This window comes from Psammomys obesus, unplaced genomic scaffold (genome assembly GCF_907164565.1).
Source record: "Psammomys obesus unplaced genomic scaffold, mPsaObe1.curated_primary_1811, whole genome shotgun sequence".
Lineage (NCBI taxonomy): Eukaryota > Metazoa > Chordata > Mammalia > Rodentia > Muridae > Psammomys > Psammomys obesus.
The window spans coordinates 11,833,249-11,852,890 of record NW_026596131.1 but is presented as its reverse complement, the minus strand read 5'-3'; the positions used below and the strand labels follow the sequence as shown (position 1 = coordinate 11,852,890).

Sequence of the window (19,642 nt, the reverse complement as noted above, 5' to 3'; positions counted from 1 at the left end):
TTTCTTTCTTTCTTTCTTTCTTTCTTTCTTTCTTTCTTTCTTTCTTTTGTTGTGTTTTGTTTTTTGAGGCAGGGTCTCTCTGTGTAGCCCTGACTGCTGTCCTGGAACTCATGCTGTAGGCCAGGCTGGCCCCTGCCTCTGGACTGCTGGGCTTAAAGGTGTGGGCCACCACCGCTCTACTCTTATTTGGCTCCTTAAGGTGCATCTTGTATAGCTAGGCTGGACTCAAGAGTTGTGTAGCTGAGGATAACCTTGAACTTGGGGCTTGTTGACAAATACTAATCAATACTAATAGTGCAAGGAGGCCCTTGCACTATTTGGGGCATGTTAACAGGATACCATTATTGTTTGTCCAAAACCTCACCCAGTTTCACTGTCTTGAGGGAGCCAGAGAGAACTCCATGCCACATCATGATCAGAGGTGTGCTAAGCTGCAGAAGGCCCTGAACCTTGGTCTCCAAACATCTGTAAAGCGCCCTATGCCCTGTCATTCATGTGACCCAGCTGTTCTCTCTACTCCAAGCCAGTGCTTCTCATTCCTAGCTACAGGTTGTAATCACCTGAGATTTGTGGGGTGAGGGGGTTAGAAAGATGGCTCAGCCTTTAAGAGCACTGGCTGCTCTTCAGAGAACTTGGGTTCAATGCCCAGCACCCACTTACTGACTCACAACTGTCTGTAACTCCAGTCCAAGGGGATCCGGCACCCACTTTTGGCCTCCATGGAGGCTAGACATGTCACGCATGTGGCACACAGACATACATGCAGGCAAAACACCCATACACACAAAATAAAAATATACAATTTTTAAAAATTCTAGCCGGTTGGTGGTAGTGCACGCCTTTAATCCCAATACTCAGTAGGCAGAGGCAGGCAGATCTCTGTGAGTTCAAGGACAGCCGGTCTACAGAGTGAGTTCCAGGATAGCCAGGGTTACACCGAGAAACACTGTCTGGAAAAACAAAACAATCCAACACCTGGGTTACTCTCTGGGGACTCTGATCTTCGAATTCTAGAACAGGATGTGAGAAGCTGAGGCAGTCCCCTGCCACCAACAGCTCAGCCTGAGCTTTCTCCACAGCCTGCAGGGCCTGTTTGTCTGCTTTGTGGGGATTCAGTCCCTCAGCCCCAAATGGCTAGAAGGCCTGCTAAGAATGGAGCAGGGGAAAATGAGGACCCCAGAAGGAATCCCTGGAGGGAAAGAGAGTGTCGCAGAGATGGAAGCATCTCGCAGCAGCCTGCTTTCCCCTGGGGAGGCCATCCCTGTCTGGTAATGGCATCTGTTTCTGTCTCTGCCTGCCTGTGGTTGGGACGGCAGAGTCCTGACCTGCCGCCCAGGCCCAGGGGCGGAGAGGAAACACTGCCCTTGCAGTGAGTCTCGGCGTGGGCTGTAAGGCCCGAGGCCTTTACCCTCCTCACCCCTCCAGCTCCAGCCTGTGGTCAGGTGGCCTGGATGTGTTTATTGTGGGCCCCTGAGGAGTGCACATCCTGAGAACTCGGTCTTCGGTTTGATGGTGTTGGGAGGAGGGGCTATGGAGCCTTGAAGGGGCATGTCCCTGTGAAAAGTAATTAAGCACACTGCTTCCAAAAAGCGTTGCTGTAATTCCCGTGGGACCCTGGCTAGTTCTATCAAGAGAGCTGTTATAAAGAGCATGTCTGGTAATCTCTCTCTGGCTTGCTATCTTGACACATGATACCTTTTCACACACATGCTCTCACCATAACGTGATGTCAAGTGTCACAGTCCTTTCCAGAAACTGAGTATGCTGGGCTCTGAGATTGTAGACTTCCACCATCCCAAACTGCATTGCCTTGTAAAGCACCCAGAATGAGGCGTTTCATTAGAGCAGCGGGAAATGATCATACACACTGCCCACCCCCCCAAATCACACTTCAGTGGCTAGATCCAATGAACCCTACCCAGTTCTCATAGTGAGAAGCACCATAGGGTAGGACTGAAAAGTCATGCCTCTACCCAGAATGCCTTTGAGAGTACATGATGGGGATTGCTAGCTTGGCTGAGGCTTTTCGTTTCCAGGATGCTCCAGTCTGCAGGGCCTTGGGCAATGCTAACATCTCTCTCTTGCAATCCCATCCTCTCCTGGTTCTTCCTCACTGCCTGTCTGTAATTCCAGTCCATCTCCCTTCCGTCCTCCCTCTCTCCCTCCCTCGTTCTTTTCCTTCCTCCCTCCCTCCCTCCCTCTCTCTCTCCCTTCCTTCCTTCCTTCCTTCCTTCCTTCCTTCCTTCCTTCCTTCCTTCCTTTCTTCCTTCCTTCCTTTGCTGGGAATTGAAACTGAGGCCTCAGGCCTGCTAGGCAAAAAAGTATTCTACCTCTGAGCTATATTCCCAGCCCAGATTCCTCTCCTGTCTGTCCTTTAAAAGCTGATGCCCCAGAGCACAGAGGACATGTAGGGCCAGGAGACTACTCACATAACACCAAGGTTCTATTCCGTGTGTGTCCAGACTTGAAGAAGGAGGAGGAACAACAAGAATGAACGCTGTTATGGCTTTTGCAGGACGCTGTGTTTCAGTTTGAGGATTATAACAAATGAGCCACTCTGGTGGGCAGTGCTGTCATGGAGGAGACTGTGTGGAGGGAGGAGGAACTGGAGTACTTTCTAGTCAACTTTGCTGTTACCTGAAAACTGCCACAAATAATAAAGCCTTTAAAAAAAGGTGTGGTGGCGCATGCCTGTAGACCCAGCACCCTGGGAGGCAAAGGCAGGCAGATCTCTGTGGGTTCAAGGCCAGCCTGGTCTACAAAGCGAGTCTGGGACGGTCAGGGCTACACAGAGAAACCCTGTCTCCCTTGCAGGGATGTGTGGATAAACAGATTGTGCATATGATGGTGTGTTACTCAGCCATCCAGAGGAGTGCAGATGTAAGTTCCAACTCAGACAACCCTTGAAATATGCTAAGTGAGAGAACAGATGCACAATGGGGAGAGCACGTCAGCTATGCTGACACGGGCTTGGGGGGGTACTGTGCGGGGAAGAACCATTAACAGGAAGAATGGTGAGGTCACGAGGTGGGGACATCAGGACATGTTCCAGAATCCACGGGACACAATAGACAACAGCATAAAAATGCCACCAAGAATGAGGAACAGAGACCTCAGATTCCAGATTCTGATAACAAGGTTGCTCCTTGACCTGCTGTGTGTGTGTGTGTGTGTGTGTGTGTGTGTGTGTGTGTCTGTGTGTCTGTCTGTGTCTGTGTGTTTGAAGTAGCCTACACTGTCCTGGAACCTAGTCTCACCCTGTAGCCCAGGCTGAAACTTACTGTGCCCATCCTGCTTCAGCCTTCTTAGTGCTGGGATTACAGCCTTGAGCCACCACACCAAGCTAGACTCTGCTGATCTTCAACAGAGGACTGGGGGCTGAGCCCGCAGTTAAAGTTGCTTGTCATCCAGGCATGAGGACTTAAGCCTCAACGCATGTCCACACATGCAAACAAAATTGCACCCTCTCTTTCTCTCTGAAAAATAAAAGACTCCTTCACGGAGAGAGGGATGGTGCAGAGGGTGGCAGACAGGTGGTGGGCAGAGACCACTGGCTAAAGGTATGCTGACTCACTAACATGGCTGGGATTGGAGAGCCCCACCCTGTCTCCAGGCCCGAGGCCGGCAGCAATTGGAGAGCCAAATGCTGCAACAGCAGTGGACATCTGCCTAGCCTGGGGCAGCGCACAGGTCCCTGGGCCAAGCAAGCATCTAAAGAGGGGTCACACCTGCCCTACTTTATGTATGCTGCACTTGAAGTGACCCTCGCGATCCTGCCCTGTGCCGTTTTGAGTTTTGCTAGGGGAATGAATGGCCCCTGAGCTGAGACGCAGGCGCTACAGATGTAGTGGGGCACGTTCTTGGGAGCGCCCCCTGCTGGACATCGAGGGAAGTGCATCTGGGCATCTCCACAGTGGCTCCCCAGCAGCTCAAAGGTTGCGAGGAGGTGCATAAGCACAGGCAGCCTGAAGAGCTCTTCCCCATCCTGGCCACAATGTCTGAAATGAATGTGGGGGCATAGGAAACAAAAAAGGGAGGTTCAGGAATGTCGGACCTTTGTATCCACCCATGTGACGCATTAGCAAACTCCAGGCCTTTGCCTGGCACTACACTAGGCTCCCGGAGTTAACACACAACTCACGAGGCACACAGTCCAGAGTTTTTGTCCAGTGATGGTGAGATCAGCATTTAATGTCAGACACGCTCACCCCCAACCTGGCAGGTTCTGGATGACCTGTGCAAAGTGTAGAACCGGGCATGAAGTTAAACCTCAATGACTGGAGCTAGTATCAGCCATTATTACCGGAGGCCGTGGAATAAGTGGGCCGTATCTCCCTAGAGTGCCAGTTTTGCTCCATGATTACGAAGGCAGGGCACTGCTTTTTCTTTTTTAAAAGATTAATATTTAGTTATTATTTATACAATGTTTTGCCTGCGTGTATGCCTACAGGCCAAGGGAAGGCACCAGATGTTTGTTGTTTATTTGTTTGTCTTTTGAGACAGGGTTTCTCTGTGTAGCCTTGGCTGTCCTGAACTCGCTTTGTAGACCAGGCTGGCCTTGAACTCACAGCGATCCGCCTATCTCTGCTTCCCAAGTGCTGGGATCACAGGCGTGCGCCACCATGCCTGGCTACCAGATCTTATTACAGATGGTTGTGAGCCACCATGTGGTTGCTGGAAATTGAACTCAGGTCCTTTGGACGAACAGCCAGGGCTCTTAACCTTTGAGCCATCTCTCCAGCCCTGGGATACTGCTTTTTCATATTAAAGCAACAAATGCGGGCATAAGCTGGAGTAAAATGCAAAACTCACTTAGATCTTGTGTGTGGGGTGGTGTGCATCCATGTGAATGCACACCTGTGTGTGTGGGCACACAGGTGTGTGTGAGTGAGCGAGCACCTGGTTCTATGGATGTGGCGGCAGAAGTGGAGGCCAAGTGTTTTTCTACGTTGCCCCCTCCTCAGTGTTTTCAAGTAGGGTGTCTTGCTCAGGGTCACTAATGCTGGGATGAAACACCATTACCAAAAGCAACTTGTGGAGGAAAGGGTTTATTTGGCTCACACTTCCATATTATTCACCCTTGAAGGAAGTCAGGACAGGCGCTCAAACAGCAGGCTCCTAGAGGCAGGAGCTGACGTGGCCGCCATACATTTCCTTAAATAAGGCTTCCCCCTCTCAGACGACTTCAGCGTGTGTCAAGTCGACATAAAGCTACCCAGCACACAGGGTCCCACATCAGTCCAGGGCACACTGATTATCTAGTCTGGTAACCAGCTTGCTCAGGCCATCTCCTCTCTCCCACCTCCTGAGCACTGGCATTGCAGGCAGGCCGCCACACTTGCCCATCATCGCCATGAGTGCCAGGGATCCAAACTCTGGTTCTCCCCTCTGCTTGGCAAGCGTTTTGCCCACTGAGTCATCCCTCCAGTGTCCTCACGTGCATCTTTAACATTAGACACAGCTTTGGCCCTGTCTTGCTGTATGTCATTAGGCTTCTTCCTAATTAGAGGTAGGCCCCACTTCTACCCTCTTAGGATGAAAGGACAAGTGGATAATTCTCTGCAGTCAGGAGCTGCTCAGAGGGAGGTCTGGCAAAGCAGCAGAGCCTGGAGATGCTGGCTGCCTGTGCTTGGAGCCATTCCTGCGACCTTAGGCGCTGAGTACCCTGGGTCCTATGTTAGTAAGGTGGCCTGCCATGACATATGTGAAAGAGCCTGGCACAATGCCAACTCAAAATTACGTGTTTAAGCCTGGCATGGCAGCACATGTCTTTAATCCCATCACTCAGGGAGGCAGAAGCAGGCAGATCTCTATGAAGTTCCAGCCCAGCCTGGTCTATAAAGCCAGTCCAGAACAGCCAGAGCTACACAGAGAAACCCTATCTCGAAAAACAAAAAACAAGACATGGCAACAACAACAACAACAAAACATGTTTAATAAACATTAGGTTGGGATATGGGGGGTGCAAACAAATATGGGACTCTCCTTTTTTTTTTTTTTTTAGACAGGATTTTACTATGTTCACCCAGTTTCCAGAAATAAGACTTGAGGCTTCTATTACAGCTGTTAAATTACCTAGATTTTTGTAGGTGAGGAAATAAGAACTTGTCTCTTAGCAATGTTTGTTTTGTTTTTAGGAATACCTATAGCTCAGGCTTGTCTCAAACTTCTTGTGCAACTGAATCCGATGACCTGGAACTTCTGATCCTCCTGTCTGCACCTCCTGGCTGCTGGGATTACAGGCATGTGCCACCCTGACTGTTTTATTCAGGGATGATAGAACCCTGGGGGGCTTTCTGCATGCCAGGAAAGCATGCTGCCATCTAAGCTTCAACCCCAGATCTTTCTAGCATTAACTTTTTTGTTTGCTCATGTTTTGTTTGTTTGCTTGAGACAGCATCTCTCTTTATAGTCCAGGCTGTCCTGGAAAGTCACGATTTAGACCAGGTTGGCTCAAACTCAAAGAGATCCCCTTTTCTTTGCCTCCTCCTGAGTACTTGGGGTTAAAGGTGTGCTGCCTCTGCTGCTCCTGCTTCTCCTTCTTTTCTTTCTTTCTTTCTTTCTTTTCTTTTCTTTTTTTCTGAGACAGGGTTTCTTTGTGTAACCCTGGATGTCCTAAACTTGCTTTGTAGACCAGGCTGGCTTTAAACTCACAGAGGTCCTCCTGCCTCCCTGAGTGCTGGGATTACAGGTGTGTGCCACCATGCCCAGCTTTACCATTAACTTCTTACAGCCATGCTACACTGATGAAAAAGCCCTGACTTGAGAATCAAACTTGCCTCTAAATCATATCCCAGCTTTCCTTCAGCTTTTAGCCACAGGATGCCTGTGTGTGTGTGTGTGTGTGTGTGTGTGTGTGTGTGTGTGTGTGTGTGTGTAATTTGAATTTTCCAAACTTTGGGTCCCTGGACAACTTGCCTGAGTCCAAAATCATACCAATACTACTTAAGTATTTGGTCCAGGGCATCTTATGTACCTGGCTCCATGTAGGTTCTTTTTTATTTTTGTAAATTTATTTTTATTTGCTTTCTGGGACAGGGTCTGAAACTTGATTTGTAGACAAGGCTGGTGTCAAACCCATAGGGCTCTCCCTTGGCTTCAGCTACTGACTGCTGGGAGTGAAGGTGTTTTTTACCATTCTAGGTATAAATTTTAGTTATATTGTACATGTATGAGGTGGATGAGTATTTTGCCTGCATGGATGTCTGTGTACTACATATATGCAGTGCTAGAAGAGGCCAGAAGACAGCATCGGACCCTGGAACTGGAGTTGTGGACTCCAAAACTGATTGCTGGGAACTGAATCTGGGCCCTCTGGAAGAGCAGCCAGGGCTCTAATGCTCTTAACCACTGAGCCATCTCTCCAGCCCCTGTACATGTTAATTTCTTGAGCCATCTCTCCAGCCCCTGTACATGTTAATTTCTTTCCTGAGTGTAGTTCTATATCCCCAGTATTCTGAAAATTACCCAGAGTGCAAGGCTCTGCCTTTTTTTTTTTTTTTTTCCTTCTGAAGAGCCTAAGTACTGTAATAACAAACCACCTGTCTAATTGTCATTGATGGTCTTGAAGAGAAATGTGAGAAAAATGCTTTTGATTGGGAAAGGTTAGGGGCAGATCTTGAGTACTCTTAATTTCTTTTAAACAACCCATTAGAAATCCTTTGTCTGATAATGTGTCTAAGTCTTTAGGACCTTACCAGGGTGACACACTAAATTAATAGAATTACTATTTATATTTCACAATGGTAATAAGGAGCCAATCATATGGTAGATGAATAATTGTTCTGCCACTCTGCAGTTTAGTCTAGGCAGGGGTTTTGAAGTATTACAGTAATGATTAAATGTTATTGAGAGAGATACATGCCAGGAACTCTTGTATATCATTTAATCTCAGCCCTGCAATGATGCAGGAATTGCTAATTTACATACAAGAAAATTGAGGTGAAAAGAAGTTAACCCAAAGAGGCTGGAGAGATGGCTTAGCAGTTAAGATTGCTCTTAAGAGCACTGATTGCTCTTCCAGCGGTCCCTGAGTTCAACTCCCACCACCCACATGGCAACTCACAACTGTCTGTAACTCCAAGATCTGACACACACACGCAATCAAAACACCAATGCACATAAAATAAAAATAAAATGAACGAAGGAGAAGACAGTCCATGCATGTTGTCCCTTGACTTTCAGATGTGCACCGTGGCTCCTTCACTGTCCTTCTCCCCAAAATAATTGTTTTAGCAATAGAGAAACTCACTTGCTTGTCTTTATAGATCAGCAATAGCCAAGATTCGGAATCATGGCTCCTACTTTTTCGTTCTTTTCTTTTGCTTTTTTCAAAAGATGAATAACAGTTCTGCCAGTGCAGTATAGTTTATGCAGGGGTTTTAAAGTACTACAGAAATGATTACATGTTATTGAGACAGCTATATGCCAGGCACTCTTATACATCATGTCACACATTTCTATTCAGGTCTCACTATATAGCGTTGGGCTTTGGATGTCCTGGAACTTACTATGTAGACCAGGCTAGCCTTCAACTCACAGATATCCACCTGATTCCTACTTTTTTTTTTTTTTTTTTGAGACAGGGTTTCTCTGTGTAACCCTGGCTGTCCTGGAACTCACTCTGCTGACCAGACTGGCCTTGAATTCACAGAGATCCTCTTGCCTCTGCCTCAGCAGATGGGATCACACACAGATGGGATTACAGATGTGTGCCACCACCACCTGGTTTTTGTTTTTTTTGTTTTTTGTTTTTTTTTCTGAGACAAGGTTTCTCTATGTAGCCTTTGCTGTCCTGAAACTCACTCTATAGAACAGGCTGACCTCGAACTCTCAAGAGATCCACCTGCCTCTGGTTCCCTTCTTGTTGGGATCACAGGCATGTGCCACCACATGTAGCTTAGTTCCTACTTTTAATCATTCCCTATGTCCGCTTGTACTGTGTGCAGGAAATCTCACTGAGCTCTGGATTCACCAAAAGGACTTTAAAGGCAAACCACTGGTGCTTCTGACTTGCTGACCTTTCTCATCTTTCTCTGGGCTCCTATCACAACCTTTAGACCAGTTCCTAAGGGGTCATGACCTTCCAAGTTCTGCTTGGGACTCTACACACTCCATACCTATCTATTACGGCCTTGCTTACAAGCTGCCTTAGAGTTGCTTTTTCAGCTAGTTAATGAGTATTTGTTTAATGTTTCCAACGAAACTGTCTTCTAGGTATATGTTAAAGGCACGCACCATCACACCCAGCTGACAATAGCTTTTTATTTTTGTTTTTGTTTTTCAAGACAGGGTTTCTCTGTGTAGCCTTGGCTGTCCTGGACTCGACTTGTAGACCAGGCTGTCCAGGAATTCATAGAGATAAGCCTGCCTCCGCCTCCCCGAGTGCTGGGATTAAATTAATTCCTAAACTTTACTTATTTAACCTTGGTTTCTCTGTGTAGCCCTGGGTGTCCTGTGAGTTAATTTGTAGACGCTGCCTCAAACTCAGAGATCCGCCTGCCTCTGCCTCAAAGTGCTGGGATTAAAGCCGGGCGTCCCCACGAAATGACATAATTTTTTTAAAAAGTTACTGTCAGCTTGTGTGCAGTCTCCGCCCCTCCACTCCTTCGCGACTAACTACACGCCCCCGATGCTGCCTCTCCTTTGCTGAGGCCCTGCCACACCCCGCGGCAGTCCTTCCGCCCCCGCCCCAAGCATCTTCAGCGTCCCCTAGCGACCGGGAGGCGGCTCCTAGCAACAGCATCCCGGCGCCCTAACGACGGCGGCACGTAGGCCTACGTCAGCGCGTTGGCCCCGCCCCGCGCCGCCGGCCCCGCCTCCCCGTGCCTAGGGTGCCGCCACCGCCACCGCCGCCGCTGTTGCTGCCGCCGCCGCCGCCCGAGACTCGCGCAGAGCAGTTATGGCGGATTCCGCAGCGCCCGCGTCCTCGCCCGCGCCCGCTCCCGCCCAGGCCCCCGCCGCCGCCGCCCCGACCCCGGCCGCAGCCCCCGCCGCCGCCCCGCCGCCCGCGCCCGCCACGGACTCGGCCTCAGGGCCGTCCTCCGACTCCGGCCCCGAAGCGGGCTCGCAGCGCCTGCTGTTCTCTCACGACCTGGTGTCGGGCCGTTACCGCGGCTCCGTGCACTTCGGGCTGGTGCGCCTCATCCACGGCGAGGACTCGGACTCGGAGGGCGAGGAGGACGGCCGCGGCAGCTCGGGCTGCTCCGAGGCCGGGGGCGCGGGCCACGAGGAGGGCCGGGCCAGCCCGCTGCGGCGCGGTTACGTGCGTGTCCAGTGGTACCCGGAGGGCGTCAAGCAGCACGTCAAGGAGACCAAGGTGAGGCGGGCCGGGGCGGCCGGGAGGGCCGGCGGGGGGACGCCGCCTCCGGCGCCCGGTGCACCGTCATCGCACCGGCCTGGGCGCGCACGCCGGCAGGGCTCCCGGCACGGGGCGAGGGGAGGGGCCTTGCGAGCGATGCTCGGGGCCTCGGGGTGATGGACGTGCACGGACGCCCGTGGGGACCTCCTCAGGTCTGAGGAGCGTTCGGCATTATACTAGTGCGGCGTTTTGCTGACACCGTCCACCACCACCCTGAAAGGAGGTCCGTGCTGCATTGTGCTTCCAGAAGGGAAGGCCGTGCCGGGGAGGGCTTGGCTGGAAGCATTGCAAAACAAAGATAGAGGTGAAAACCCAAGAAGTTGAGCAGATGCTGAGGGCAGGCGTGGTGGGGCAGCGGCCCGGCGTCGTTTTTGTTTTAACCCCGCTGCATCCTTTGAATTGCTGCGGAGAACTTTGTGAGGAAAATGATGAGCAGTTCAGAGCCATGATATTAATAGTACTGAAGGAGATGGTGGCAGATGCGACTGGGTGTCTTGGACTCTTGGGGTGGGGTGTCCTATGCAACGGGGGATAGAGGAGAGGGACCAATGGGGAAAAGCTGTCGGGTTTTTCTTAACCTGAGGGTGTTGAGCAAATACCACACTCTCCTACTGTGTTGGGCTGAGGCTTGTGAATGGAGCAATTCTACAAAAGAGGATTGTTATAAACCTAACCCACGGTTGGTTTGCAGGCTTGTTTTCCTGAGTGTGTATTTTTCTATCAGTGAATCCTTCTCACATATCTTTACCTCACAGCTCTTCCTCTCCTGTCCCTCCCCATCAGGAAACATTTCTAAGCATGAATCAGGCCTGCCTCGTTTTTTTAGGTTCCTGGACAGTGAGAGGTCTGCTTTGGGGGGAGGCTGTTAATTAATTCATTAAATTTTTTTCATTGTTGAGAGTTGAACCCAGCACTTTTCCATAGGGCTACAACTCTCAATTTTGTGAGTAAATCTTGCCAAGTTGTCTAGACTGGCCTGGAAATTATGATAGTCCCACCTCAGCCTCTGCAGTGTGGAGGGTGAAAGGAGCCACATGACCAAAGCTCTTTAGAAGTTAATCTAGGGTCCCATGTGGTGTCTCAAGCCTTTAATCCCAGCGTTAGGGAAGCTGAGGCAGGAGGATTTCTCAGTATGAGGACAGCCTGGTCAACGTAGTGGCCAGCCAGAACTACAGACCCCATCTCAAAAACAAAACAAATAAGTTAATTTGGGTTTCTCACACTGGGAGAAAAAGACGGCAGAGGAATATGGCCTCATGCCATACTGAGAAGGGAGACACTGCAGATGGAGGATGGCAGGAGACCAGGTAGGAAAAAGCCCCAGTCCTGAGACGAGGCTGTAATCTAGTTCTTGGGCAGGAGTGATTGCTGCTACTAGCATCTCTTTTTCATTACCCAGTGTGCATCCACAGGCACATACACACACACACACACACACACACACACACACACACACACACACAGTGTCAGCTTCTTAGAAAAACATGTATCAGGCAACAGTTCTGATTCCTAAGGAACTGAATTCATTTGTGAAAGTATTTGGAGTTAAAGATATGTGTGTGAGAAAGATTCACTGATGGAAAATACACACTCAGGAAAACAAGCTCCATGTTGCAGCAGAATGATCAGTGTCCTGGGCAAGGTGGCACATGCCTTTTATCCCAGCACTCAGGGAGGCAGAGGCAGGGGGATCTCTGAGTTGGAGACCAGCCTGGTCTACAGAAAGCATCCAGGACAGCCAAGGCTACCTAGAAACTCTGTCTCATCTCCTCACACACACACAAAGATGAGTGTTGTGTCAGGTTATTGCTCTCGGTCTCTGTCTGCATTGTGTTTCATTCCATCACCCAGGTTCTCCAGAGGTTTGACTCCTACCCTGGCTGAGGGAACTGGGCCTAGCTTTGCCACCGGCGCTGCCATTGTTGTCAGTTGTTCCTGTATGTCTTGATGTTGGTGGTTAACTTTGTTTACAGATCTATTCCCTCTTCCTCCCCCACAACATGTAATAAAATCTGACCTGCAAAGCCTATTTTGGAGTTAACATATAAAATAACTTTAAAAGGCCTCTGTTTGGGTAGGTCTTGAAGATTCTCTCTTGTAACTGGTTTAAGTGCGTTGGAGCCCATCTTGGTCTCTGCTGGTGTTGCCTCTCCTATTGCAGTTCCTGTAGCTTCCAGCAAAGGGATTCCAAGGAATGGTGGGCTGTGAGTGTCACTGCAGGTGACAGGATGCAGTTCTGTTGCTAAGGACTAGAAAGTAGGTGTTTTGTGGACATTGTGCATTTACAGGTAGCAGCTGTCTGTCACCTTGAGCAGCGGGCACATGATAGCGTCCTGGGACCTTGCAGCCCTGTGGGGAGTTTGTCCTTCTGCCCCACCTCATTCCTCTAACGTGAAGGTGCCGAAAGGAAAGGTCTGACGGGCATCTGCTTCCTGCTTGTCAGAGGTCCCCCTCGGAGAGTGGAGACTTCTTTATTGTCAGATATCTCTCTCTCTCTCTCTCTCTCTCTTTCTCTCTCCTGGAATCACATAGATCAGGCTGGTCTCAAATTTAGATGTGCCTGTCCGTGCCTCCTGAGTGCTGGAATTAAAGACATGTGCCATTACGCCCACCTATAGTGACAGCTTTTAGGAACCTTTGCCGTTGTTGTTTGAGACAAGGTTGTCTGTGTAGCTCTGGCTCTCCTGCCTCCCAAGTGCTGGGACTAAAGGTATGTGTCACCACACCCAACATCACCCAGTATCTTAGTTTGTTTCTATATCTGTGAGAAAACACCATGACCAAAAGCAACTTTCGAAGGAGTTAATTTAGAAAGATTTATTTTAGTTTACAGCTTGTATTTCACCTAGTAACTCAACAGAGCTCTGCCCGCCCCTTGTGTCCTAGGAGTTAAGGTGTGTACCACTACTTCCAGCCTACCCCAGTCCCCAGACAGGGTTTCTCTGTTTAACAGCCCTGGCAGTCCTGGAATTCCCTTTGTGGAATACTGGCCTTGAACTCACAGAGATCTGCCTGCCTCTGCCTCCCAAATGCTGGGATCAAGTGTGGACACCACCACATGTTTGTTTTTAACTCAGTGGTGGTACACATGAGGCCTTTAATCCCCAGCAGGGTAATCTCTATGTATTCAAGGCCAGCCTGGGCTACTGAGTGAGTTCCAGGACGGGCTGCACAGAGAGACCCTGTCTGAAAAGTTGGCCATTACTGGACTAGCGTTAACTGTGTCTATTTGATGGAACAGTCCTCGTATCCTGGGCTGTTTTTGTAGTGTACATGTTCAGTTAGAGAATATGAATGGAGGCTTAATACTCTGTCCCTTCCCTGGGTCTCATTGTCACCCAGACTATCTGAGACTCTTTATTGTAGCTATACTGGACTGAAACATATTCTTCTGCTTCATCATCTCTGATAGCTGGGGTTTCATGTGTATTGCCTGCCTGGCTTAATGCCTCCTTTTGTTTAAAAAGACTTGTTTTTATTTTTTTATTAGTGTGTGTGTGTGTGTGTGTGTGTGTGTGTATTATATAACTTATGTATGGATTTGTGTGGATGTGAGTATATTTGAGTGCAGAAGCCAGAGAGGATGTGGGAGCTGGAGTTATAGGCAGGTGTGAGCTACCCGGCATGGGTGCTGGGAACTGACGTTGAGTCCTCGGGAAGAACAGCGAGCTCTCTTAACTGCTGAGCCATCTCTCCAACCCTAATACCTGTCTCTAAACGGAAGTGGTGTTTTGTTGTTTGGGTTTTTTGTTTTGTTTTGTTTTTTTGAGACAAGGTTTCTCTGTGTAGCCTTGGCTGTCCTGGACTCTCTTTGTAGACCAAGCTGGCCTCAAACTCACAGAAATCCGCCTATCTCTGTCTCCCTGAGTGCTGGGATTACAGGCCTATGCCCCCATGCCCAGTTTAAATGTCAGTTTTTCTAACGTATTTATAAAGAAAGACAAAGAGATAGGCAGCAAGCCCTACTCCCCTCCTGTCCCCTCCATGTGAATGAGCTGCAGAAATAAAGTTGCTGCTTCCACAAAGCATGGAGTTTGTGGTTTATGCTCCTGAGGCTCCCAGCAGCCAAGATTAAGCTTCTTTAGAACTTCAAGATCAGCTAGGCAGGTGGTACACACCTTAGGCCTAGCACTCTTCAGTGAGTTTAAGGCCTGCTTGGTCTACATAGTGAGTTCCAGGACAGCGAGAGCTACATAGTCCCAGTTTGAGAAAAGAAGACACTTTCCTCCCACACCCACACAAGACCTTAACAGCCAGAGGCTTCTAGGCTCTCTTTTCCCCAGCTTCCTGATCTCAACCTGTGACCCATTCCTTGGCTCAGAACTTCTCACCTCAATGAATGTTCTCTGTGGAGACCTGCCCTTTCCCCAGAACGGGTTATGCATCCTTTGAGTACTGTTCCAAAATAAAGCCAGCGGCCACCAGACCCTTAGCTGCCCTGAGCCCTGTGGGCAGGGTGGTCTCCTTGTTGCCACCTGTCGGCTGGGACAGCAGTGCTGAGGAAAGAGAGACTGCCAACTGTCAATCAGCTCGAATTCAAGGTTTCTTTTTGTGCTGCTTGTTTTGGCTTTTTTGTTTCTCTTCTTCCTTCCTTTGTTCCTTCCCTTAACAGGGTCTCCTGCCACCCGTGCTGCCCCCAAGCTGATCTTGTAGCAAAGGATGACTCTGTACTTCGTGTGTGTGTGTGTGTGTGTGTGTGTGTGTGTGTGTGTGTGTGTTGGTGTTTTGCTTGCATGTATGTCTGTGTGAAGGCATCAGATCCCCTAGAACTGGAGTTACAAACACTTGTGAACTGCCATGTGGGTGCTAGGAATTAAACTTCGGTCCTGAAAGAGCAGCCAGTGCTTTCTCCTCTCCCCCAGAGAGGATTTTTCTGTGTAGCCCTGGCTGTCCTGGACTCACTTTGTAGACCAGGCTGGCCTGAAACTCAAGAGATCCACATGCCTCCGTCTTCATGCCTCCTGAATGCTGGGATTAAAGGCATGTGACACCGCACCTAGCTGCAGCCAGTGCTCTTAACCGCTTAGCCATCGCGCCAGCCCCAGCTCTGTACTTCTGCTCCTCAGTCTCCACCTCCCAGGTGCTGGGAGTGCAGGCAGGTGTGTGCCACCACACCCCACAGTTGCTTTCCCACCTCTTGTGTGTTGTCTTTTAAGTTGCCGCAACACTTAGCATCTTCCAGATTCGAGACACTCCCAGATTTGTCTCTGCATTCAAGCTGCCTGCGATTACACTGCTTTTGTGAGGCTGTGTGTGTGGGGTGTGTGAAGCTCCCTGATGACAGGTCCCTCTGGAATTGGCTTTGCAGTTTATTTTTGGTTCCTACTCAGGCCAGCATTTCCATGGGGAAAGCTATTTGGGTGTAGCATCATAGCCCAAGAAGTTTGTCTCCCCTGTCCAGGTGCGGGACCCATTAAAAGGAATTGTTTTTAGTGATGTAACAGGAAGGAGTTATATAAGGTTAAAGCAAGATGCAGGACTAAGTGATCTAAATTGCATTTTATTCAGTAGAATCACAGCTTGGAGACTCTTAACAGCTGCCCTGTGATTTTATTTTGTCCCTTGATTTTCTCTCTTCTAACTCCTTGGCCTTGAGGTTGCAGTTGTCTCTGTATGGTGATTGCCTGACTCAAGGGCACTTTGACCAGCTGAGGGACATGTGTTTGTATTGCCATTGGAAGTCAAAACCCTTTGGGTGCTCCTGGCTGGCAGCTGCTGTGATTGACCTTGGAGAGGTTGGTGCCTCATCTCTTCACTGCAAGGTGAGGTAGATCTCTCTAGCTCTGGAAATGACCCTCCTCTGGGGGAGTGGTCGGAAGCATGGTCCTGTGCCTTGGTGGCCACCTGACCCTAATGCTTGGAATATTGCTTTTCTCCATCACAGGGTTGCACCACAGCAAAGTGGTACCTCGGGAAACCTGTTTCGGTGACACAGGATTCCTGTGTCGTGGGATGGGAGTATTGTTGAGAGTTGTGACTCTGGGAGCCTTTTCTAGAAGTTCTCAGGAATCTCATGATGGGGTTGGCTTTGGGAGCCTTTTCCAGCAGTGCTCATGAAGTCTCATAACTTTGACTTTATAAGAAATTCAGTGACGCACACTTAAAGCAGTGCTGCCCGTCTCCAGCAGCAAGCAGAAGAGCTCTCTGGCTACATGGCTGACTGTTTGTGTTCCCCAGCTCTGGAGGATGTCATCATCATCACTGTTGTCATTGTGGCAGCACCAATGATAGTGTTTTTTGAGCTACAGCCTCGCTGTGTGGCTGGCTAGCCTGAGCCTCGGTGTGAGCTGGCCTCTGCCTCCCAAATTTAAAGGTGTATTCCATCACACTTGGCTGGAAGATCTCTTGAAATTCCCAAAAGACAGGTGATAGGACGAACTCCAAGGATTAGAATGATGTTTTCCTCTTAGGATCACAGGCCAGAGCTGCCCTGTTTGTTGTACCCCAGGCAACTGTCTGGTGGAGATGGTGTTACTGACTCTGAGGCTCAAAGAAAAGTGAGAACAGCCAGGCGATAAGGGGTTGCCCAGCATCACCCTGCCAAAGTGGAGCAGCCTGAAAACGGCTGAAGGCAATGTCAGTTGTTCTTACCTGAGACTCTAAAGGATTCATCTCTTCTTGCTGTCCATACAGGAACCACAAACTGGGGTTGCACAGCCATCCAGTTGCTGACTATGGAAAGCCTCAGTGGGGTAGGGAGTGGCCCCAGGGAAGGGAAGCTGGCTCATGAGCTACTCTGAGCACACTGCTCCATCCCCAACATCTCAGTCATCCTCAGAACCATCAAAATACATTGTATTTCTGGGTATCCTTGATTCTTAAGAATGTTGAATGACTACATACCAGCCTAACTCAATCCAGTACCAACTGTGTGCCACCTTCCAAGCAAGCAGGAGGGCTTCTGCATCCCCTGAAAATTATCAGGAATGGAACTTCAGCCTGACCTGCTGTCTCTCTGCTGTTGCCACTGTCACCCTGCTGCTGGGAATGCTGACTCATGAATCAGGGCCAGGAAGGATTCCTTAGAGAGACTGAGTTCTGCCTCAATTGCTTTCCTTCCCTCAGTCCTGTGTTCTGCTTTCTGCTTCAGGACATGGAAGGTGTTTTTGTGCCTCCCCTGCTTCACTTATGTCCTTGCTTTTTTCTTTTTCATTTTTCTGTCTGATCAAGAATAACTTTGTCTTTTATTTTACACACCATTGGGCCTCATGGAATTGCCTGGAACGTGCTGGGGGCCCACATTTTAAAAACGAAGTGCAGTTATCATGTGTAATGTGAATGACCAGGAATGCATGACCGTGCCAGCTGCCCCTGGTGGTCCCCTCAGAGTGCGAGTCAGGGCAATTGCTGTGGGTTTCTCCCAGTACAGTGTGATCTGAGCTCCTGTTTGGTCCCTAGGAGAGTCCCCATGACCTGTGACCAGCCTGTTTCTTGGGACCACCAATTGAGCCTGACAGTCTAAAGTGAGGAAATAGCTCTTCAGAAGGTTTAGAAAGCTTTTCAGCTGGCCACTGTCACTGTCCTTATTCTACAGGAGTTTGGTACTTTTGACTGTAGCTCCTTCCTCAGGCTCTGCCCTCTGGTGTGTGTGGGGGGTCAGGGCAGGGAGTTGCAGTGGTGGAGACCTCAGTGCTGCAGCAGCCCTGGAACTTCCTCTCGATGGATGAGCAGGGATGCCGGTCCATACCCCTGTCTCTGTACCTGACATCTTGGCCAGCCCCAGGGGTCTATTAGGCACCACCTGACTTGTGGTTATAGACAGGGAGAGCCGAGTGCTTACTGGAATTTTTTTTGTAGCTCAGAGTAAAATTGAATCACATTAATGGTTGCCTGAATTTATCTGTTCCAAGGTTATTTGCCCTTCAACTCAGGGTGACTGTTGAGTGAAGCCTTGGTCACGTGTGTCCAGGTTGCCCAGAGTTCTCGACACAAGCCTGTGGTGTTCTTCCAGGGAAGGATAATTTAAGCAAGTTTGTGTGATTTAATGAACCTCCTACCTTTGGCCTTCCATCTGACCTCTCACACACAGTGCACAAATGCTCTGCATCTTACAAGGACCCAGTCAGCAGTGAATATGGAGTGTCTACCCTTCAAGGGTTAAATCTGCTTGGTTGTGTATATAATTGGGCATTTTCAGTTTGTATGCCTGCTCCAGAAGGCTGCAGCAGCATTTACTACTCTACAGCTGGGTCAAAGGACTGAGACACTTGCTGTGTCATCTTTGGTTCAACCTGATAACACAGCCACATCTGGGGAACAGACTGACTATGGCAATTTAAAGGTGTGGTGTTTTTTTTTTTTTTTTTTTTTTTTTTAATAAGATACTGAGTCATGCTGGGGGTTGGGAAAGAGCCAGTCAACCCTACCCAACCAGCCCAGAAAGATGAAAACACAGCTAGCACTGACAGAGATTTCCTGCAGGCTGCCTCAGAGAAAGTGTCCTTCATTTGCATACTGCAGGGAGAGCCTGGGTTCTGCCAGTCTTTCTGCCAGTCTCATTTCTGAGCCTTTTGTGCGTTGCATTGGCTGGGATGTGCAGGGTTGCTGAAGCAGCCTTGATGGCCTTCTTAGCCAGTGTGTTTGAAGGCCCCCGAAGGCCAGGTGGGATTTTACCGGCACACAACTCTGTGTCTCTCCTAGAGCATCAGGCTTGATCCGTGTTGCTGGAAGTATTCGGCCCACTTCTGCTTAATGTCTTAAGGGACTCTGAGGGCCCTGAAGGTTGATGACATCATGTTCTAGCAGGGAAGAAAACCTCTTTCCCTGCTTCTTGGGCATCCCAGTCCTGTGCTGGTAAAATTGGTTGTCTGCCTCCCATTTACTCATGACCTTTGGCCTTCCATCTGGCCTGTCGCTCTGGATGTGAGGCTCCCCAGAGATCATAGGTGACTAGGGAATTCCTGGTCACTGTATTTGCCGACTGTCTTAGTCAGTGTATTCCTTTAGGCTTGTTGATATTATTTAATGTGGTCACTTCTGCTCTCATTTTGAACATTTATTTTGTGTTTATATGTGTGTGGGCTCATGAGCACCATGAAACACATTTGGAGGTCAAAGGACAAGTTGGGAGAGTTGGTTCTCTTCTTCTTCCTCGTGGATCCCAGGGATCAAACTCAAGGTTGTCAGGCTTGGCAACAAAACCTCTCCTCCTGAGCCATCTCTGCAGCCCCATGACCATGCCTGTGGAGACTTTCTGGAGGCTCTCCCCTTATATCTGATTTACCAAAGTTCCCTTTTTTCTTTTCTTTTCTTTTCTTTTCTTTTCTTTTCTTTTCTTTTCTT

The 19,642-nt window shown here is 49.2% G+C and overlaps 1 protein-coding gene across 2 annotated transcripts in view; it reads left to right on the top strand.

The window, feature by feature from the left end:
• Positions 1-9,857: 9,857 nt before the first annotated feature.
• Positions 9,858-19,642, top strand: part of Ube2o (ubiquitin conjugating enzyme E2 O) — a 43,605-nt gene continuing 33,820 nt past the window's right edge. For both annotated transcript variants that reach the window (XM_055592275.1, XM_055592274.1), the window contains exon 1: positions 9,858-10,318. In XM_055592275.1, the coding sequence (XP_055448250.1) occupies positions 9,902-10,318 (417 nt within the window). In that variant the 5' untranslated portion in view covers positions 9,858-9,901. The remainder of the gene's footprint in view (positions 10,319-19,642) is intronic.